The 22,567-nt window shown below is 35.9% G+C and overlaps 1 protein-coding gene and 1 long non-coding RNA gene across 4 annotated transcripts in view; one reads left to right on the top strand and one right to left on the bottom strand.

The window, feature by feature from the left end:
- Positions 1-21,519, top strand: part of LOC100646149 — a 65,508-nt gene extending 43,989 nt beyond the window's left edge. For all 3 annotated transcript variants that reach the window (XM_020864181.2, XM_020864180.2, XM_020864179.2), the window contains 2 exons: positions 17,423-18,955; positions 19,940-21,519. In XM_020864181.2, the coding sequence (XP_020719840.1) occupies positions 17,508-18,955; positions 19,940-20,273 (1,782 nt within the window). In that variant the 5' untranslated portion in view covers positions 17,423-17,507 and the 3' untranslated portion in view covers positions 20,274-21,519. The remainder of the gene's footprint in view (positions 1-17,422; positions 18,956-19,939) is intronic.
- Positions 13,082-17,526, bottom strand: LOC125385540. The gene is made up of 2 exons (XR_007224943.1): positions 17,388-17,526; positions 13,082-15,763 (listed from the first exon to the last, which is right to left on the bottom strand). It is a non-coding gene; the product is annotated as an uncharacterized LOC125385540 (long non-coding RNA).
- Positions 21,520-22,567: the final 1,048 nt, after the last annotated feature.

Below are 22,567 nucleotides of genomic sequence, written 5' to 3'. Positions count from 1 at the left end.
GACCGAAGCGAATAATCTGGAACAGAGCAGGGCGAAATTTATTTCCAATAATGATCTCTACGTAAATATTTCAAATAACTCGTCAACGTTACCGTATGATATAATGTATTCCAAATTGATGCTATGCTTTTTTTTTTTTTTTGATCAAAAACATTTAAAACCAGGAGAACGATAAATCGTGAAACAGATTGTTTCTAATATCTAAAAAAAGTAGCGAAGTAGTAAAGTACCGAACTTCGACAGATAGTTACGAGTTACTCCAGACCCTTTTTCTTAGCTCTCTTCCGATCGCGTCGATCACTCGTGTCACTTCTCGTATATGCTTTTCTTGGTTACGCTTCAGCACGTGATCCTCTTCCTAATTTTTGTCTCGTATTTAAACATATCCATAACCGTGTTCATCTCGAGTGAAATTCGCGTTGATTTCGCGACAGTTCTTGCATCCGTGATTTACTTGACCCAAATTAATATCGATGCCCGCCTAATTTCGTCCTGATCAGCCGTCAAATTATTATCGAGAGTTGTTCGAGGATCAAAGAAATTTTAACCGTAACAAACGACTAACGCCGATATTATCCTTGAAAGACGATAATTCTCTAGACGAATAATTCGTCGAGCCGGTTTTTCGGTGAAAGTAGGTACTGATAATCGAATATAAAATTTAAGAATCGATTTGTGATTCGATCATTGTATCTTTGCTCATTGTATGCAAATCTTGTTACAGCTTATTCAAAAGTTTACTCAAGCAGGATAGAAGAGAATTGTTTGGTCGTTTAAGAGCCTCTTAACCTTGTCGTTGTATTACGGTAATACGCAAATTATCACGTATACGTCACTATGATTCATTGTCCGGTACAGAGAATTAGTAAATTAGAATGGTACTTTCGATTTCTGCCAACAGTCGCAGAATCGATTTATTCTTCGTTCTAAAATCAACCTCTAGATCTTCGATATTTTACGAAGTAACATTTCTAACAAATTTTCAAATATGATCTTCCTTTCCGTATAATTAGCTATTCAGTTATAAATGAAATAATTCGGCTGGTTGTCGTTTTATTCCTTTTAAGTCCTCGTTATTTTCATCTTATTAGAACGTGTTGCTGATCCTTTCAAAACCAACTTTCAACTAGTTTCACATTGTTCGCGAAACATTTATTTTTTCCAAGAAAACATCGTTTCCTTTTATTACATAAATTACCTTTCGTTCTTTAAATATCCAGCGTTTTTTATTCAAAATAGAACGATCGAAAAATTGTACAAATCAAGGTTAAAATTCTCAGCGTCGTACCTTCTTAATGCGTTTCATTTTTATTTCAACCAACCAATTTTCTAATTCCAATCTCATCCATTCTCCGACTTTCTCAACATTTACGCCATTTTTCCATCAAAAATATTCGCCGCGCCTCGCCTTTCAATATCTCGCGAAGAAAATGCCAGAGGTGTGTGCGTGAATCAAAGGAAGAAACGGAGAAAGAAGGAAAGAAATCAGGGAACACGATAGAGAAGAATCGAATCGATTGTTTCGATTCAGCCTTTCAGAAGCTTACGGATAGCACGATTGGCGAGAAAACGGAATTGCATCGGACTTACGTAATTATAACGCGATATCGTGTGGTGCAAGCTTTTCGATACGAACGGTTTCACGGTTAAAAGCAATTGTCCCCCAGAAAACTACCGTTAAAGTGATCGTGACCTCGATCGAGCCTCTATAGATTCTGTATAGATCCGCTTCTGGATCGTCTATATACGCCTGAACGACCGGACCGACGACTTTTTACCAAATCGCTGAAACCCCTTATCGATCTAAAACTTGACTCGCAATCGGAAAATTCGTTTCGATTTTTTTTTTTTTTAATTCCTCGTCCAATTTCGTTCTTATAATCGAAAATTGGATAATGGTCGTTGTCGATGTTTGCTATTTTCGAGAGGGCGGCCGTATTAAACCAGACAAGCGTATTTGATCGTAAGATAGTTTTGAGAAAAACTTCAGTTTTAACGCAGATATTGCGATGTCAATATTTTGTACATACACAGATAAAATATTTTTGCGCTATCCGGCAACCATGTCTCGATTTAAGCGAAAGTTGTATCCACGCCATTTTGTCTTAACACGAAAAACGAAAAAGATACCAACTAATTATTACCAACTAATTACCTAATCCTCTGACAGTTAGATCAATTCCTACGAATAGTGAGCAAATAGAGGAGAAATTGTTAATATTTGCTTGTTTGTTATACGGTTGTTGGAGATTTTTGTGGTAGAATTTCTTATCGCGTTAAAGGAAATAATTGGAGATCTTACCATACTTATCTATCACTGTTACCTATCGCAATTGAATTTTTTAAAATCACGTACTTTGTACCGCTTATCTTTCCATATTCTTCTATCCATCGGTACAGATGCATTTACGTAAGTTTTTATTCGATTCAAGCATTAAGTTTTAATAATTCCCGATCAAAATCCCTGGAACCGACGTTTAAAAACCTCGTTACGAAAATAAAAAAGTTTCTGCACCTTAGGTACATAATATTATATAGTAGCTACATAGGTGTATATGTATGTAAAGTGATTTAATATCATTCAACAATTTTATGCTTCTCATCACGCCCCTTGATCTTTAATTAATTTGCTTTAATCTTGATAGTGGAACCATACTCGACCATAATCAGGCTTGTTACGTTTCCTGTTGTGCTCTGATTTGAAATCTTTTTCGTCTTGTTATTAAATCCACGTCTTTAACACAGGTTTCAACATTTTCCTGCTTCTCTATGTATATTTATAATATTCCTTCATTATTTGTTAATGAGTCAGGCCACAAAGTGCCTATAGATTACATTTTAGTAGCAGCTACACCATTATATTTATTACGCAATTTATTACATAGGTGTGATAATAATCGGTAATCGATCATGATGATTTTATCATCGATAAAACAGATCGAAAATATCAGCTGGATAGGAGCAAACAATCAGCAGAAAGTACACGGGAAAATAAATAAAAGATATGGAACAAAACGTTTTTTAAGAAAATTTCAATATGTTGACTTAAAAATTGGTCTGGTACACGCGTACTTGTTAAATTTTCATATTTCATTTTGTCAGAAACGAAGCATCGTATGAAAGAATCTTGGTCCATTTTTTATTTCCCTATTCTTAGATAAGAAAGGAAGAAGTAGATAAGAAGAAAGGAAACGATTAAGGAGAGATGATTTACCGTGGATCCGTGTAATCTCGAAGTAATCTCATTTCTCGTCGATTAATTTCGTGGCCATGATCGTTCATGCTGTTATTTCTTCGTTAGAACATCCGGCGGCTGTGTTTTTCAGTTCCCCCGCGAGAGCAAGTCGAGGAAAAAGCAAAGTAAACGACGAGTACAACGTGTCAAAGAGGAAGCTTGGATATTTTTCTTATCTCTTTGAGGTTGCAACGTGGTTAGAAAGGAAGAAACGCTTTTGAAGTTGCATTTTATGTTACGCATTTCTGTTTTATTCGTCTTGTTCGTTTTATGTTGTATCTTTTATTTTATTTTTGTTCTATTTATGTTCATTTCTATGAAGGGTGCGGCTGAATAACGCGTACGTGCGGGCGAACGAAGCGATTCTTCGTGAAAAGATATAGAATAACTTTTTTTCATACGACGTTTCGTTTTCGAGGGAATCGAGTTTGAAAATTTATCAGCAATACTTGAACACGGCTAACTTCGAACGGCAATAAATAATCAACACGACGTTATTCTACGCGTGCAAATAAATCGAAAATGTAGAATAAATGTGGAAATAAATTTGAAAATCATACGCGCGTACTAAGCGAATCGAATTAACTAAGCACGTTCAGATTCTATTTTTTTTTTGAAAATGAAGCCTTAAACGGAAATTTTATTCCACGCTTTCCTCTTATTTTTTCACAAGGAACCACCCATAATCCCTTTGTACACGTTATTCGGACATACCCTGTATGTATCTATTTAATGCGTAAATTTTCAATTAAACATTGTACTCTTTCGTAAAATATCTTAAATAAAAAGAAGAAGTCGTAGTATCACTTTTCTAATGGCAAAGTTAGACGGACAACTTCCATTTTATTCTTCTAATCGAATAATCTATAATTGGTTTCCACTAAACGATCATTCACGCTTTAGTTAATCGCACTTCAATTATCATACTGTCTTTTAAAATACTATAAACGAAGGCAAACTGCAGTTTCGTTCTCCAAATACAGACAAATACATATTTGCGAACCTAATATGCAAAACTGCAACGAATCAACAGTCTCTCATCTTCCATTTACCTCGGGTAAATAGTAGCTTTCAACCTTACTCGATTGAACGTTAACCGTAATTAACATAATCTGAAAATCAACTGAGCATGTTCACCGTGCGTCATTCCAAAAGGCTAAGCATTACAATCAGATATCCTCAGAAATTTCGAAACGGGTAGAAAAGAAAACGAACTGGAACAACTGGCCGAGGTCTTTCTATTATTTCTTCACCCTTCGTTCTTTCCTCTCGTTCCAACGAGCTAAATGATTTGTAATCAAAGCGAACGAAGTTTAATCCACGGAGTACGATTTTGATTAATCACAACGTGATTAAACGACAAAGATTCGAGAACCAACGATTTTAAAGATAATTATCTCTCTGTTCTCGAGATTTTTTTAAATCTTTGGCGTTGGATACAGAACACGCGTGTTTTCGATTTTTTGTAGAAAATAAAGAAACGAAATTTAGTAACGAGTAAGTGGCATCTACAGGGAAAAACGCGACAAGTTACATTTTCTATTTTTTTTTTTTTTTCTTTTTTTAGTATTTTCTTATGCCAGGTTTTATTAATCCCAGGTTATCAAACTTGTCCATTTTTCTTTTTCTTTTTTGGAGTTACATAAACTTGTAACTATCCGTGTTTATAACTATATTGCGCAGTTATATAAACCTTTCTCATCCTTTTCATAATTTCAGAAATATTGCTTGTTTCAATATCAAAATATCGAAAGGTATTAAAATATTCTTCTTCCCTAACAGTTTTACCTTTGGCTTTCACGAATCTTTAACTATTTTTCTGAGCCTGGGAGACCTTCTCCCTGTTTCATATTAAAATATTTCTTTTTAGTCGCAACAATGAAAAATTAATGTTAAAATGAAAAAACGTACAAAGACGTATTCATCGTGTTATTTTCCTCTGCGACCGTCACAAATATTAATAACTGCCTCATGTACGGTAATATTTAACACGTGAAATTTATAGTATCTACTATGTGCGTCTCTCTATTTACACCGTTAAAAATTTAAAAATCGAGAAACCTGGTATAATTGACGAAGACTTTAACCAACACGAGGATTCTTGTCGGTACACCGCGAGATACTTGATAGATATTATAAAAACAGCATTTTAAAGTGATGACGTAAGACAGATATCATCTGAATGGTATTATAATATAATGTGTAAGCAAGACACCGCGCAATCTTTCTGACTACCGTTTCGCAACGTTGTCTACCATCGACGAAACGCGAATAGATCGTTGTTAATCTTTTTTTTTTTGATCGATAAGAATCTAAAAAGATTTGTAAAAACTAATAATTTTGTGAGAGTTATACGACAAATAAGATAAGTTGTCCATTGTAATTTCCTCGATTGAAAAGTGTTTGAACCAATTGTCATAGATAATCACGTAATCGAAGTAAGATAATCAGCAAGCAATAAAATTATATTTAGGAAAAATACTGTTACGTGTTCCATTTTCTTCGTTGTAAATAATACGATCAAATTGAAGCGAAACAACGTTGTTCTCTATAATCAGATAAATTGAAAACTTTTGAACAAATTGCCATAGACGATACAGTCACGTGGAAGTGAAATAACGAGGAGCTAATACGATCAGATTGATGCGAAATAACGTAGTCCTCTGCAAATTGAAAGCTTCTCATCGACAAATCATCGTAAACGATACGACGACGTTAAAGTAAGAAAACGAGGAGATTCGTCTAAAGTCTCTGGAACGTTCGATTATCCCCCAAGAGCAGACGATGACGCGTTGGCGGACGTCAATTTAACGCGACGCGTTTTGCTTCCTGTGTGTGGAAGGGAACAACGGCCTGGTTTTCGACTCGACCGTGTGTCGTTTAAGTATTCGCGTGTGACTGTCCTAATTGCGCGATACACGCGTGTTACGCGAGCGTATCGTGCAAGCTGATGGTCCGTTCCGAGCGTTTCGCGCGAGTTAGCCGTGCGTCCACAAACGCTCGATTATTAACGATACGTGGTCTGACTGTCATCAATGATTGAGTCGACACAACGAGACGAATACCAAACGAGCTTTATATTCTATCCCTTTGCCGAGCAAAAGCGAAGCTTCTAACACGTACGCTTCGGCCCATAAATATTAGAACATATGCGGGAAAAATTTGAATAGCGTTCAAATATTTTGAAACCCTTGCAGAAGATTTAAAGAATTTTTTAACGCCCTAAGAAATCGTTCTTACGTCTTTTTAACTCTTAGATCTTAGATTTTAACTCTTAGATTTTAACTCTTAGACCCGTAAGTCTATTTCCTAATTACTAAAACTATAATGCATAGATACAAATGAGAAAGTACATTTAAGGAAAATAAGCGATGCTTCGGAAAATGGTAAATACACTACGAATGTTTGTGCAATTCATCTTTTTATCAACATAACAAATAAATGAAAACTAAATAGGAACTTACTTCCTCTTGTTAGAATGAATGTTTAATTTTGCATATTTCGTATATTTCCGCGTACCACTTGTATTTTGTACGTTTTTGCGTTGCTGAATTTTCTAGAAATGCTACTATCTATCTAATATCTACGATCTAATGACAAAAATAGAAACAAGAAACAAGAAAAGTACGATTCTATATAACGTTTTGAGTAACACGTAAAAATTGTCTAACAAATTAATCTAACGCGTCTCCAAAAATGCGATCCGAATGGCCATCGATCGATCAACAAATTATAATTTGTGCGAAATTAATCTCGAAATCATATACAGCCTGCAGATTTTTCAAGAATGCATAAATATTCGCAGTCTGGCAATAGAAGTTATTTTATCGAGTTAGAAGAAACGTTACAGTGAGAGAGCAATTTTTCATTGTTTAACAAGTTTTACGCATTGATGCGCTTACAAAGCGTAATTATAATTTTTTCTCTTCAATTTAATCTTGCTTAGCTAACGAGGTATCTTGCAGGTACCGAGATGGCAATATAATCGCAGACAAAGTCGGTCGATTCGCTGCAGGCAGCTCGTTTAACTAAAACGTCTCATCGCGCTTAACCCGGTCGCTTAACTCCATCGCCCTATAAATATTGCTATGAATCGCTGCGTGGGTGCGATCCTTTTACTCTCGACCGCGTTGCTTCTTTCAACCTCTATTTTATCCACTACAAGCGTTTCGATGTAGGAAATCGTGTCGATAGTTGTAATTTATTTGCTGCGATCGACATTCATTCTATAAAAACTTTGATTAATTATGGTATATCGAAATCGACTTTATAAAAATTTCAACGTCGCATCAACCTCAAACTTTCTGATTATTAGCGACGATAATGCGATAAATGCAAAGAAAGAGAGAGAGAGAGAGATTTACTAGTTAGATTTTGTTAAATAACGATATATTTTCCAGAGCGGAGAGAACGCTTGAATCTTGATTTTTATCACAGAGATTTTCGCTTAAAGTTCCTTCAATCCGGTACTTGTCGCCAGAGTAATTTTATTTAGCACTATTTAAAGGGATGTGTTTGACGATAATTTAACGATTGCAGATTTCGCAGACTGGTAGGTTAGATTTTCAGATTAGGTATGCACGTTACTAATTCTAGGTCCGTTTAATGCAATTTGATGTCTACGATCGAGGTTCTTGGTGACTAGACCCTTGTTAAGAAATTCCTCGTTCACTTCGAGTATATATGAGACAGCAAAGCTTTTCCGTGTGCTGTTTCACCTGAGATTTTTCTTGGAAAGATCTCAAAGATCACTCGTAGGAATTTCTTTCAACCTCTTTGTTAAAGGTACAAGGTACGCGCGTCCTTTGCCGTCAACGTGAGATGGGATCTATGCAAGAGTAATAGCTTTACCTTCGTTAATAACAGATTACTTAATTACGCATGATTTATTTTCAATATATCAAATAGGATTTCATCGCTTGTCGATCGATTAACGATAATTTAGATCGCTCTTTTCGAGTGGTTGGTTTCTTAGAGAATTTTATTTAATGAATATGGTTCGCATGATTGAAGTTATGTTCCGATTTTGCAAACGATGACTTGCTCGATGCTATCTCAGTGGAGTGAGCCTTTCACCGCGTACGAAGATGATCTTAAATAGAGATAATGGTAGTGCGTCTCATTAATACTGGAGATTAACAACTTTAAAGATAAAAAAATTGCTATGAGCGATCGAAGGACATTAGGTGATAGCTATTTCCATAGCAGACACTTTGTTTTAGAAATGATTCAATTATCATTAAAATACCAATTCCATGACACAGAAACGAGTATCATCCAATACGTTCCTTCTTTCATATTTAATGATCTTCCATCGATCAATGATTGACCTAATTCATCGCCAATGCACGAATAAGGTTCAAACACAGTCGATATCGTTTGTTATGCGGACTATCGAAGAACGAACAATAGGTCTCTGGGACTTTAGAGCCTATAGAACTTAATTTTATACTATGCAATTCAGAATTTAGTTTTCAGGGAGAACGTGTATTTTCTTCGAAAGAACTGCTAAAAGCTAAAGATCCCGAGGAGAATATTATGAAATAATATTTTGAAATAGATACTTGGTTTTAAATTACTCGTTAGAGTACGTTAATTAGAACCCATAAACTATCAATTTGCTATCTTCTGGCATAAATGATAGAAGTTGTCTTTATGATAGATAATATCGTTATATAAAATCGTTTCATGTTACAAAATGAATAAAAGGCGACACCAATAGATGCCTATCAATACTTGTACGCATATTTTCCAAAAGTAAATCGTCATTTCGTAACCACTAAATAGCAAATTTTTATATAAGAAGTCATATTTTTTCTAAATCGCAAGCATTTTTGTATCTGTAAATTCGGCATAAACGTACGCGATGCAAACACATGCAGAATATCAGAAATCTTTCGATATTTGATAAGTGAAAACTAACCAAAGACTAACGCATAGAAAACATGTAATAATACGTGCAATAAATTAAGATATAGATATACAAAGACAGATAGCGAAATAAGACGTTGCTTTAAGGAATGAACAAATTAAGATACAGATGAATATAGATAAAATTAAATTAAGATACGAACAATTTGGACAAACGGCGAATTAAGATTTAGCTTTAAGGAACAGACATAAAACGGAATAGGAATAAAGATAGAAAGAAAATGCATCGAGCGCGTACATACACAAAATAGTAATAGGGATAAGTCTCGATACAATAAGCGATACAAAGAATAGATGAAACGAATTTCTATTTAAATTCCATCCATCCAGTTGTGTTTCTAAAGGCATAAAAATTCGCAGTCTAATAATCGTCTTTTATTTCTGCACTCTCGTTACTTAACACGCTACGATGTTGAGCGGTTAGAAGCATCATAGCAAACAAGCCAAACCAACCAAGTTTGACATAACCGTAATTGTCGTTCCACGTAACCAGCGGTTTGCCAGGAGTAATACACGAGCACCGAAACACGGAACTTTCGGTGTTGAAAGAATCCAGGCATGCGTGACACGTGTATGTATACACGTATGTGCGTCTGTTTACGATCGTGGACGATACATTGCAATGGTATCTTACTCTCGAATCGCGAAGATCGACGAGAAGGATCCTCGACGAGTGAAATCGTCTCTGGTTCTCCCGCTTCTCTCCCCAGGCTGCTACAATTAGGGTTAATTAGCACGCGTAAGCGAGAAATCGCAATTGGAGCAGACATGTACAGCAACAGCATCAGTCGCTCTCTCCAGTCGACTTTCCATATGGTCGAGCTGGATGTCGTATAGCAAAACGCTTTGTCTTCAAACGCTCTGTCGAACGGCATGCTTCTTTGCTCGAGTATAATGAAACTTTCGAATGCGAATGGTAGTTTGCGCAGAGAAATGTAGAGGTCGATGGTCGTAGGTTTGGTTGAAATCTTTTCAACTTTTATTAGATTCTTTACGTTATAATTAGAGAATCGCGGTTATCGCGTTTTGCAGAATTTAGAGGAATTATTGGATGTTGGGATGTTTGAAAGATCGTACAGCGGAGTTGATGAACCTGCAATTTTTTCATTTTTCAGGTATATTCTACGTTGGAGCGGTAAAATATATTTTTCATAGAACGATACGATACTTGAACGAAGTATAAGGAGACTTTAATACGTTGAAGAATGAGATGTAATTACGAGATACGATTACGTGGAGAACTGGAATGGTCGACGATTGCAATTGGTTTCGTTATTGAAATCTTTGTAATCTCGTGATTGTTTTCTTATGTTATAATTATCTAACCTCACAGTTATTTTATTTTAAAGCATTTGGAAAAATTATCGTACGTTGGAACTTTGTACTTTTTACAATTTTTAAAAACTACTAAAAAAAATCGAAAACGCTTGACATCCTCAAAGAAATAGCAAAACGCTGTGTCTCGCGTACCAAACAGTGTGATTCTTCTTCCGAATGTGAACATTTTTCCTAATCTACGTAATCTACGTACAAAATTCATTAGGTTAAGACTCGCAATTTTGATTAATCTTCCTCTACCGCGATCGTTAAATTGCTATTGTCATGAACTAAAATCAAGATTTATTTTATAACATTTAAATATATAAAATTAAAATATATTTTTAGATACACAGATATATACTTATACGTATATCGTAACTTAGCACGGTATCTCTGTAAAAATTATAATACGATATCGCACGTTTACATTGAATTTTTGAAATATCTCTATCTTAATAACATATTCTATATTGGGGTTCAAAATTGTTACCGTGGTCGTTCTAATATCGGGAATTTAAGCCCAGCACCGAAAGTCTAGATTTGTTACTCTCGATTCGTTATCGAGAAAGTTCCATGCTTCCAGATATTGCACAATGGTATAGGGTCCTGATCTTTCGTTCCCAATAAAGATTGACTTATCGCCAAGCTGTGTCACGACACGCCCAGTCCCTAACCTTGACGAATTTACGGCTTCTGGGTCCAGTTTCTCTCAGGATACAGCGGACTGCAGCGTTTCGGCCTGGCAAACTTACTCAACTCGCGTGCTGGCTATACGCAGCAAAGCGACGCTTTCCAGCCGGGAATATTCTTGCAGTTCTTTGATTTTTCAGTAGTTTTTGAGCCAGACAGAATGTTAGACGAAATTAATAGACATTTTAATAATTCGGATAGAAGAGTTTACAAGTTATTAATACTAATAGCGATACTACTCACCACTACTACTTATTACTAACAGTAATTTCAATATAAATTAAACGAATTAAAGAAATTGTTTCGGTAATTTTAATCATATTATTTCTTATATTCACGTTATATTTTAATCGTGTAGATTAAAATCAATCGATGTTCCGAGTGATTTTCAAGTTAAAATCCTACGTTCTTCAAAAATAAAATTCCATCCTTCCGTACGTCACGTAACTTAAAAATAACGCAACCAATAGAAGTTATTTTGATCCACTCACCAGAAAAATTTACTCCACTCGTCAGAAAAATTTCTCTACAACGCAAAAATAAACGATCAGTATCATCGAATCTTCCGTGTTTCAATTTTCCAGATAATCGACGAATTTAATTTCCTCGTGACAATTTCAAGAAACATAAGAGATTCAAGAAAGTAAAAATAGATACATCTGCTTATCATACACTTTTATTTTAGGAACCTAAAGCTAGAAGGCTTAATCATCTTTCGCGATAACTTCAATTTCGTGATAACTTTCGAAATTATTTGTTCGAATCACTGCGATTCTAGAATACGCCCAGCGTAAGCGCGTGCCTCAAAAGTTCTCTCTGTCATTTGAAATTCCATCCGATCGCTGATATTATTGGAAAATCATTCTTCCCGCTTAAAACAAACATATTTTTTTCTTATTTTTAAATCGAATTTAGTTAGAATTCTATGGTGTCGCGAAGTTAGTTCGTGATGGAATTCGAGATAACTTTTTTTTCAAATTGCAAGGACAGTTCGCTTATTGAGAGATCTGCGTGACACTTTCCCTTGCACGCGATATCCCATTCATCGAAACGACTAGACGACTGTCTTTTCTGAATCCAGTGGCTCAAGAATGAACATTGGTACTTTTGTAGTACTTTGGTTTCCGTTTCGTTAGCAACGTTTTGGTATCTTTGGTTTTCCGTTAGATTCTCGATAGAACGAATAACGAATATTTAGATGTTCTTGTTTAAAGAAAGATCCTTACTTTGAATTTCTGAACAACTTAGAATCCTTCTTCCGTCTGAATATTTTACCTTTACTCAACATTTTTCGCAAATATGCTCTTGCAATGGAAAGATTATAGTTAAGCTTAATATCGGAGATCTCTCGAAAAGAAAGATTTCTATTTTTACTCCAAAGTTTCTTTTGAAGAGATTAAACGTATCTCGCGAATGAAAATATTTGTTAAGATTAAAATTAGACCTTAATACCTATAATCCTTCCAAGACGCGTAAAACGTATAAAAACTTCCATACTCGTTAAATAGAAATATTAAATAAAATATTTCCCTCGGAGAGCCTTAAAATTCCTACAATGATCCTCCCAAAGCACTAAACTTCATCCACTCTAAAACTTCCCTCTTTTAATCTCCCTACACATCAACCCTGCCCGTAAGTAACCCTTCAGAAAGTTACTCTAAAAAGGAACTTACCTATTAACCATTAAATCTTTGATAACTCGAATGTATCTTATTTATTAAAGAAAGACGATATTTACTAGATTGCTTACGATAAATTATTACATATTAAACGAATCTCAAGCCACGATAAATTATAATAGACTTATAATATAGTAGATTAAAAAATAAATTGAAAATAATTACAATAAATCATTGGGGATCAGTCTTATGATATAGGAATGAAATATAGTGACATACTAATAAATAGATAAAATGAAATTTAATTCTATAAAATATACAAACTTCTTCATTCGAATAAGAGAGGGTTTATGATTAATGTTTAACTTCTTAAAAATCAATATATCTTAATGGAGTCGATCAATTTGGCTTCTCATTTGAATATATAGTATTTAACTCGTTATAGAAGGTTAAAATCTCAATTATTCCTCCAAACTTTCCTCATCAAATCCAAGAGTCTCGTAATCTCTCTTTCTCTTTCGCTTCCTTTCTCTGCGAGAAACCAGAAATACGCAAGACGAAGAAATATACGACGATTAGGTGTTGGGTCGGTAAGATGCCCACGGAGGTATTCTAATAGGGAACTTGTATATTTACATTGATGCATGTTGCGTGAAATATTTTGAAATTTCATTAACATCGTGACAAGACTCGACTATCGCGATCGTCAAAATCTATAAACAAGTCAAAAGATACTTGTTGCAAGTATATATTTAGTACATAACTAGCATACGACATGAATATCCACTTTGAGCATATAAGAGGCGTTAAAGATGGCCCCATTAAATATTCAGGCTTACAAAAGTAGCGAATAATCGGCTGTTTAAATACTTTTGTAATCTCTATGAAATATTATACTTGTGCTAAATATCAAATAATTTCTGCATACATTTTCAGATTCGTTTTGAACTCTATCGATATAATCACGATAATGAAGTCTCGTAATATCGTTAATGAGATTGCAAAGTGTAACACGTACTCGAATACCTTCGCGTAACGTCTGTGCGAGTACACGCGTGATACGTCGTTTCCTTTATTCATTTTGTTTCATGAGAAAACTGCATTTGCACTTCCTGAGCCTCTGAATTAAAAGTTTCATTTCGACGACGTGCCTGTTAACACGTTGTCGAACAAAAGCGAGAGAGGTTCGCCAACTAAGCTCTGGAACTTAAGTTGGACAGCGTCGTGCTAGCTAGACGAAAGAGCATCGGCGTGTTCGCGAGCGGCTGGGCGATGGCCAGGTAGAGGGAGGTGCAAAAGGTGAAAAACACTTTGCCATCAGCATAACCGGTTCTACGTATTCCGAGCCTGCGCGTCTCACTGTTTCTCTGGCGTGGTTGGATAACAAGGATTCGACTAGCAGAGAGGGTCTCTTAACCGATCATAATCGACTTTTATCCGCTACCGGTTATGCTATCGTCGATAGCGCAGCTTTTACGATATGTCGAAATCGTAAAATCGACCAAATTAAAATTTACGTTTAATAATCGGTTTACATTTAAATCTTCAAGCTTCCGGTTAAGAGAGATTCGTAGAAATATCTAAAACAGTAGAAGCTGGAAATGTCGGATAGTGCGTGTAGAATATATCTTAAACTTGTGTTTCTGGTTCTTATAAAATATCGAATATATGTGATTTTGAAATTACAGTAAATTTTTATAGTAGCGTTCGTAATATAATTGGCTCGTAAAATCGAATAAACGTCGAAGTTTACGTGTCTGTGTATAGTAACATTGCGTAATAAAAATTGATAAAAATCTGAAAAATAAATTTACGTAGCCTGCCCTCTAAGATTATAATCTCTGTCAGAATCCTGCGATTATTAAATGTCCTACAAACTTTCCATAAACTTTGAAAATCATTTAGGATAGGTATAACAACTTTAGTTTCGATTAGACATTAATCGAAAACGATGGAATGCTGTGTTTCGCAATCGATCAGATATTCAGCGTGTTCGCCGATGCTGTTAGTCTGTGAATCAACTTAACATTTCATTAGATTCTAGAGACTATTATGCGTAATGCGTATATCTTAGCTTTGCTTCGTTCCTATTGGCAAGGTCGTCACGTGACTTAGCAAGGTCGTAAAATCGGTCATGTAATCGTTTCTTTCTTTGCGAGAATATTGCAAGATTTGCCGTTGCTACTGTTGTACGCAACTTATTAGCTATAAACGTTAATAATTTACCATCTGTGCATTCGAGTCACGAACCATTGGTTATTAGTCATGGTCTTTTATTTTATTCGATACACATCAAACGTACGATTCCACGGATAAACCCAACGTCTTCAATTTCATACGTATCTGCCTGGATCTCGAATCTTGCTGTCTTTTTAAATCTTTAGCAATTATCTTAATTGTGTCTAATTTTCTGGAATTTAACGCTCATCGCACCAAACGTTCATTACGTCAATATATTTATATAAAAGACGCATTATCGATTCTTAGCTTTACAATTCTCAATTCGCCTAAAATCTAAGTACTAAATTCTTAATTCTATGACCATTTTCTGTCTTAATTTTATGAAATTTTACATTTAAATGTTTTACTTTTGCTACGACGGATGTTGCTATGATAAAATAAAACTTATAACTCAAAGTGTAATATCTTGTAAGTAATATCTCGAGGAATAAACTCAGAGTGAAAATAAAACTACAAATATATGTACAAAAATGCAGCAGTTGAAAGCCATCCCCTCCATTTCTCGCGGATTATTCACCACCTTTCGTAATTCGTATCACGCTCCGTCACTTACACCCGGTTTATAAATAAACAGACGAATAAAAGCTGTCTCCTCGGCCAGGCGTGAAAGCTACCGCAGTAAGTCCAGTATCGTTCTTGATACCTTGACACGGTCGACTCGTTCCAGATAAGCTTTCCACCATACCGTTTGTCTGCCAAGCTTGTTTTTCACTTTCCATATACACCACTGAAATTGAAAAACGATAAAATTGGACATAATTACCATTCCAAGCGCGAAAAGGTCAAGGATAATTTCGAAAACCAGAATCGTAATCGCTTGCAGTTCTATGTGTACGCTGTTTCACGAACACAGGGAGAAAATATAACAAGTAACATCCTTTATATTTTAAATGAATGAATTTGATGAACGATTGAAGTTAACAATTGCGAAAAAGCCCGAGTTTATTATAAACGCAGTTAAAAAAGCAAGCGTTAGGCAGATATTTGTTTTAATTAGCAAATATTATCCTTTAGATATTTTACGTATTTCTGCATGCGCGTTGTATTTTTTAATTTTCCATGCGTATGCATTTAAATGCGTGAAAATCCGCGGTATATCAACGATGAATTAAAGAATTAAAGAATTCACGGTTTCAATTTGAAAACAAAATGGTTAGAAATTTCAGATGGAAATATATTTTAGATTTAGTGCAATGCCCATAGAATTTAGAATGCAAGATTTTGTTTCAAGGATAATTTCACAAGAGCAGGATCGTAATAACGTGGAATTCAACGAAGACCTCTAACTCTAACCTCCAAGTCATTTAGTTCATGGTAATATTGTTCTGGATGAGCGATCGCAAGTAATAAGCCAAGCTTAATGGTATACAGGAAAAGATTTTCCTCGATGGAAGAGGCAATTATGTCGAAGATCATAGTCTAAGATTATTGACGAGTAAAAACAACCGTAGGATAATCTCTTTTTGTTTCTTTCTTGTAACTCGACTTATAAGGAGGAAGAGTTTGATTACGATCCTCCAGTTTCGCCGGTTGCGTCAACTGTCGGGAAAACGCTTCCGGTTATTATCGACTTCCTCCCAAACGTTAGGCGAACCGACGCGACTCGTCCCAGGAGATACCATTATGCTTTCTGTACTCTCGATCTTCGTATCCTTTGGAACATCCTGTATATTTAAGTTTCACTTTGCAAAGATAATAGTTTGCAAAATAGTTTGAACGAACCAACGAAATCATTGTCACTAGAGTTAATATTCGTGGTAAGAAAGTTTTGCGTTTTCGAATATCAAGTCTATACGTTTCTTTCTTTTTCAATAAATATGATTCAGATATTGGGACCGAACGATCTAACAATTCCTACAAAGAGTTGAAAAAGTCTAAAATCATTGTAAATTAATACATCTTTCGGCGAATAATTTATTCAAATACTCCAATACTAATTTATCTCGTTTATTATACGTAGCAAGTGATATTACCGCCAAGACAGTCTTTTTAGCATATTAGAAATAACGAGTTTAAAAGGAGCTTAACAATCATCCTGATAAAATATGAAACAATTATACAGAAGTAAATTTGCTCGGTAGAATCCCGGTTATATGAATTTGCCGGGGGACAAATAGCTTATATTAGTTCGTATAATAAGAATTCACCGATTCTCTGCACTGCCTATGATCTTTCTTCCATACTAAGAAAGTAGAATGCATAGTAGAAATTCAGGTTCAAATGAATAAAGTAGAAATTAAAATTTCATTGAAATAAATAGATAGAGAGGAGAAAGAGAGTTGTGTTTTACGTTATTGTATTATTATAATAATTATCATAATTATTATGGTATTTTATAGGTAAGAAAATACCTTCTTTTAATAACCATTGTTCAATTTGATTTCAGACGCAACACGATTGGACGTCCGCGTGAGTGGAGCCGGGGCCACAGAGCCAGCGTGTCTCAATCGATACGCAGCTAGTCGATCAGCATGAAGTGGCAGAACTGTGGCGGCGTAGGGTCCAGGTGCGTCAGGCGCGCTCTGTTGTTCGTGTTCGTCTGGGGCCTGGTGATGATCGCAGCGGTGCAATTCCGTCATGTGGAGAACAGCCTCAGAGAGACACCAACGGCCGAAGAGTCCGCTAACGACCTTCTCCTCGACGACATCTATCGTCGACGCGAAATAATGAAGAACCGTGGCTCTTCCAGTCTCGGTCTCTCCAGATATTTGTTGCAAAGATCCTCAGCAGACTCGAGTTTTTCAAATTCCGGTGGTTCCAGCCTCTTAACAACTTTGACCACCATATCCAACAATCCAACGAAAAATCCTTCAGATTTGGAGCCATTGTTGGATAAAAGACCAGCGAAAACAGAGGAAGAGTTGATCGAGGAAATAGAACAGAGGATACCTAGTCTGCCTTTAGCTTACTGGAACAAGAACAGCAAATATCCTGCTGGTCAGAGCAAGACTAAAGGCAATTATAGCTGTTCCAATCTGAAGTATCCCTCTATCTACGATATAGAGTTTAATAACGTTTACTGGCAAACGATGCGAACCGGCAACGGCACGTTTCAATTGTTCGGCGCTTATTACGACCGTAGAAAGTTGTCGAGAATAGGGCCAGCCGTTAGGATCGTTGGGATGATCGATAGAATCGAGCCTACTGTAAAGACTCACTGTCAATTTTGGTACGATGGAGAAAGAGATCCTATCATTGTCGAAACCCTGGAATATAAATATATCTGGTACCCTAAATGGGGTAACTACAAACAGGGAATCTATCAGCCGTACGTAATTGCCTGCAAGATCCCCCAGTCTCATTGGTCGAAGGGACCTCCGGCTTCAGTTTCTATGGTGGAAAAGAACTGCGACACTCCCAGCAATAATCTTAGAGTCATATACAATAAGCCAGAACGTAAAAAAGATTTTGCCGTCTGTGTGAAAGGTTTAGACTTCCTTCACGAGGATTTGTCTGTCAGACTGGTCGAATGGATCGAATTAATTAGCCTGTTAGGCGCAGACAAGATCTTCTTCTATCAGCTCCAGGTTCATCCTAACGTGACAAAGATTCTAGATCATTATCAGAAGTTAGGAATGGTCCACGTGACTCCGCTGACATTACCTGGTGGGCAACCTAACGTTCCTGCTTTTCAACACATGTATCTGACGAAGAAGACCAATCATAAGAGACAGAACGAACTGATTCCTTATAACGACTGTTTGTACAAGCATATGTACGAGTATGAATATATCGCTTTATTGGATGTGGACGAAGTGATCATGCCAGTGAAAGACGCTACGTGGCAGGATTTGATGAAGAGGGTGCTGCAAAAAGCGTTAAAGATTAGAAACGAGACTAGGGCTTCGTATAACGTGAGGAACGTGTATTTCCTCGACGATTTGCTGCACTCGCACGGGTACTTTAAGGGCATGCCAAAGTGAGTATCGCACGTATACTATTATAGTTAATATTTTATATTCTATATTATACACATTATATATAACTTACTTTCCTATTTTTTTTATTACATTCGACAAAATAGAACTTTTTCTTCCCTATCGACGTTTTATGATAGTTTGACTCGAGTAATCTGTTGAACAAAAGAAAGAGCGACGATTCGTTAATTAAGAAGAAAGTCGATGGATTAGGTTCGATGTTCATTGAGAAGATAACTATCATGGAAAATATTTTGATCAGAATATAAAGGAAATAAATCTTTCGACGATTATATCGATCATTGTAATTAGCCTTGCTGGAAATTATGTAAAATTGTGAAATTTTAGCTTGAACGTGATATTAGATGGTAACGTATCGATAATAACGGTATTCTTCGTGTTGGGTAAATGATCGTTTAGTTTCGAAAGCCGAATAAATTGCACCCAAGATACTTTTACAATTTCTTCTGTGTCATTAAAGGTATTGGCAAATTTTAACGTAACTAACCAAGTATCGGGACCCCTCTTTAATAAAATAACTATAGTATCGACTACGATGTAGCAACCACTCGAACGCTGTCAGCCAATTCCGAACCGAAAAGAGGCAAAGCCAAGCGAAACGTAACGAAACCGTAAATAATGATCTAACGTACATTTCACGAATTTCCTTCTACTTAATCCCGCGAAGTAAAAAATTTAACAAGTTGAAAAGTCAAAGATCGAAGAGTTTAGGAATTCGAACGATCGACAAATTTGAAGTTTTAAGAGACCAAAAATTTGAAAATTTAGTATTTTTCAAAATTCGGGAATTCCAAAGTTGGTGAATTAAAAGATTCGAATGTTTGAAAATTCGAAAATTTAAAAACGTACGAATCGAAATATCAGAAAGCGTAAAAATATGGAAATTTAAATATACAAAAATTTGAGAACTGAGCGACGCAACGTCTCCGTTAACGCTTTATTCAAAATTTCTCATATGTTCGCAGGTACATGCATATGTTGCAGCACGTCTATCGTTCGCAAAACTTCACGAAACCTAATCAGTACATCAAGTGCTTCCACAATCCGGAGAGGGTGGTGACCTTGCACAATCACTTTCCTTTGGCCTGTTTGGGCGCCGGTTGCACCAGTTACCCCATAGAGACCGAGGATGCTCAACTTCAGCATTACAGAGCCGATTGCGTGAAATCGTTGAAGAAGACTTGCGTCCAATATCGCGAAAACAGCGTGTTAGACACGACGATATGGCGATACAAGGACCAATTAATCGAAAGAGTCACCAGGACGTTGGAAACTCTTGGTTTCTTTGGACCGAGCTAGCGAGAATCAGGATTCCTGATTTTTTATTTCGCGTGCTATCGACGACGAAGCTTGAAACCGTTTAGAATCGTTTCCTCCGTTCGTCTCGTTTCTCCTTCGATCGATTTCCTTTAAAACGGTCCAACGTGCGAAAAGTTTGCTACTCGAACGGTCGCTAGGAACACGTTTGCTTCGATCGACAAAGAATTTTTATCGATTCCGATGTTTAACTATAAAAATCTTTTTCTATGAAACTTTTCATTCGGATCGAATACTTGTCGCACTATGGTGGTTTGCTTGAAATATTTTTTAAAACCAAAGTAAGACGACACCTTGACGAATAGAATGTATCGATGCGTGAAATATTAACAAGTATTTGTCTGTTATAAAGATATTACATATCTTCTTATCGTTATCGATTCTTCGAAATTTGAGAAAAACTCGATGCGCCGTAAGAAAAGAATCGGTGGTTATGACAACGAAGCGTCGTGATTCATCGACACGTTCGAGGAAGAAAAGGCTGTGTAAATCGGACAGAACGTACGGCGACGATTAGAATAATCTATAGAATAAGGATAAGGATAGCGTTAATGATTTTTCAATTTGTGCCACTGGACGAAATGTAAACTCGATTCGCGGAATCGTAGATTGGAAACGTAACTTCTTTGCTCAACGAGATAGCCACGAATTATTTGGTTCTCGATTAACTATGCTGTCACGCGTGTGATACGCTTTTTACGAAATCGAATATCGTCAAACGAACGCAATCGAAAGACTGGCAACTAATTACAGTTGCACTTGAAATTCGAACCGAGGGAAACCTATTTCGTCGTGTAACGCGAAATATTTTATTTCTAATAATCGTATCATTCGATACGTCGAATTTTATCAACTAGAGAAATTCAAATTTTCAACAATTCGTGCAATGTATCGCGTATTCGAGTATTTGGAAATATTTGCATATTAAACCGAAACGGAAGAATTTGAATACTTTTCGAGCTTGAAAATTCCGAACCTTAAGAACATAGAGATTTTGGCTATTTTTTAATATCCGAATATTTGCAGAATTTATTAGAACGAATTAGTCGATTTCTTAAATTAGCGAACGCCAACCGAATTTTCGATTAGGCGAATGTTTCGAGTAATTTGAAAAGTCAAATAATATTGGACTTACTGGAAAAATTCGAGAACCGAAGAGACGAGATTATCGCGTTAAACGGAACGCTGGTTATGCCGTATATTTCGAATTTGAAAGAGAAGAATAAAAGAAAAAAAAAAACGAAAACTATAGATAGCAAGTGTCGAATATTTCCAAATTCGCAACTCGACAACGTAATCTGGATACGAAACGAGTTTAAATTTATTAATTTCAACGATGAAAATCGACGAAGCTTCGTTGTATTTTTAATCGTACCGTATTCTAGCCATTTATCGTTCTCTATCGAGCGCTCTTTGTGTCGATCGATTGAATTTACATAAATATATACAGACACACGAGGATAGAAATAGGTTAGACGTTAATGTATTTTATTGTAAAAACGGGTTAGAGAGAAAAAGGAAAGCGATGAATCGATAGATCGATAAAGGATGTCGTCTCGTTTCTTCTTGTCGGATCGATCGTGCGACAGGAAGATGCATTTACCTATAAGCGTCTGTTTAACCGAGTTGCACGATCCTGTTGTAGGTGAAAGAGATTATAGCGACACGATATAGTTGATTATATATTGATATTTATAGGTTTCAAGATTCGAAACGATAATTTCAATCGGACGAAGGGATATAAGAAAGCCGAAATTTTCAGCGTCAATTTAGAATCAAAGTATGAAGAGTAAAAGCGAATTGATTTCAAACGCAGAAAATTGAATAATTCGCTGTTTAATACAGATGCGAGCATAAAATATTCAGCGTGACTAATCTCGTCTAAAAATTAATTTTTCTACTTATACCTATATACCTATGTAGTCCACTTTCGTTCACAATGTGTCGATCGTTCGTTTCCTTTTTTGACACTCGATAATATAGAAAAAATGACGTATGGTATAAAATGTAAAAAGCGGATTCTAGAAACATAGTTGACGTATCGCCTTAAGAATGACTTTTACAATTTGATATCTAATCTTGGCTACAATCTCCTTTCCGATCGATGAAAATAGATATCGGCGAATCAATGTTAAAGATTTAGTTTATAATCGTACTATGTCTCTTCCACCGAGTCTATGTTGGTATTAATTGGATTATTATCTCGTGCGAAAACCAGGACCCGTAGTATCGGTTTTTCTTCGTCATTTTTTCCTCCTCTTTCTCTCGATTTGCTC

Source organism: Bombus terrestris, chromosome 8, assembly GCF_910591885.1.
Source record: "Bombus terrestris chromosome 8, iyBomTerr1.2, whole genome shotgun sequence".
In the NCBI taxonomy this organism is placed as follows: domain Eukaryota; kingdom Metazoa; phylum Arthropoda; class Insecta; order Hymenoptera; family Apidae; genus Bombus; species Bombus terrestris.
This window is presented reverse-complemented; position numbering and strand designations above follow the sequence as displayed.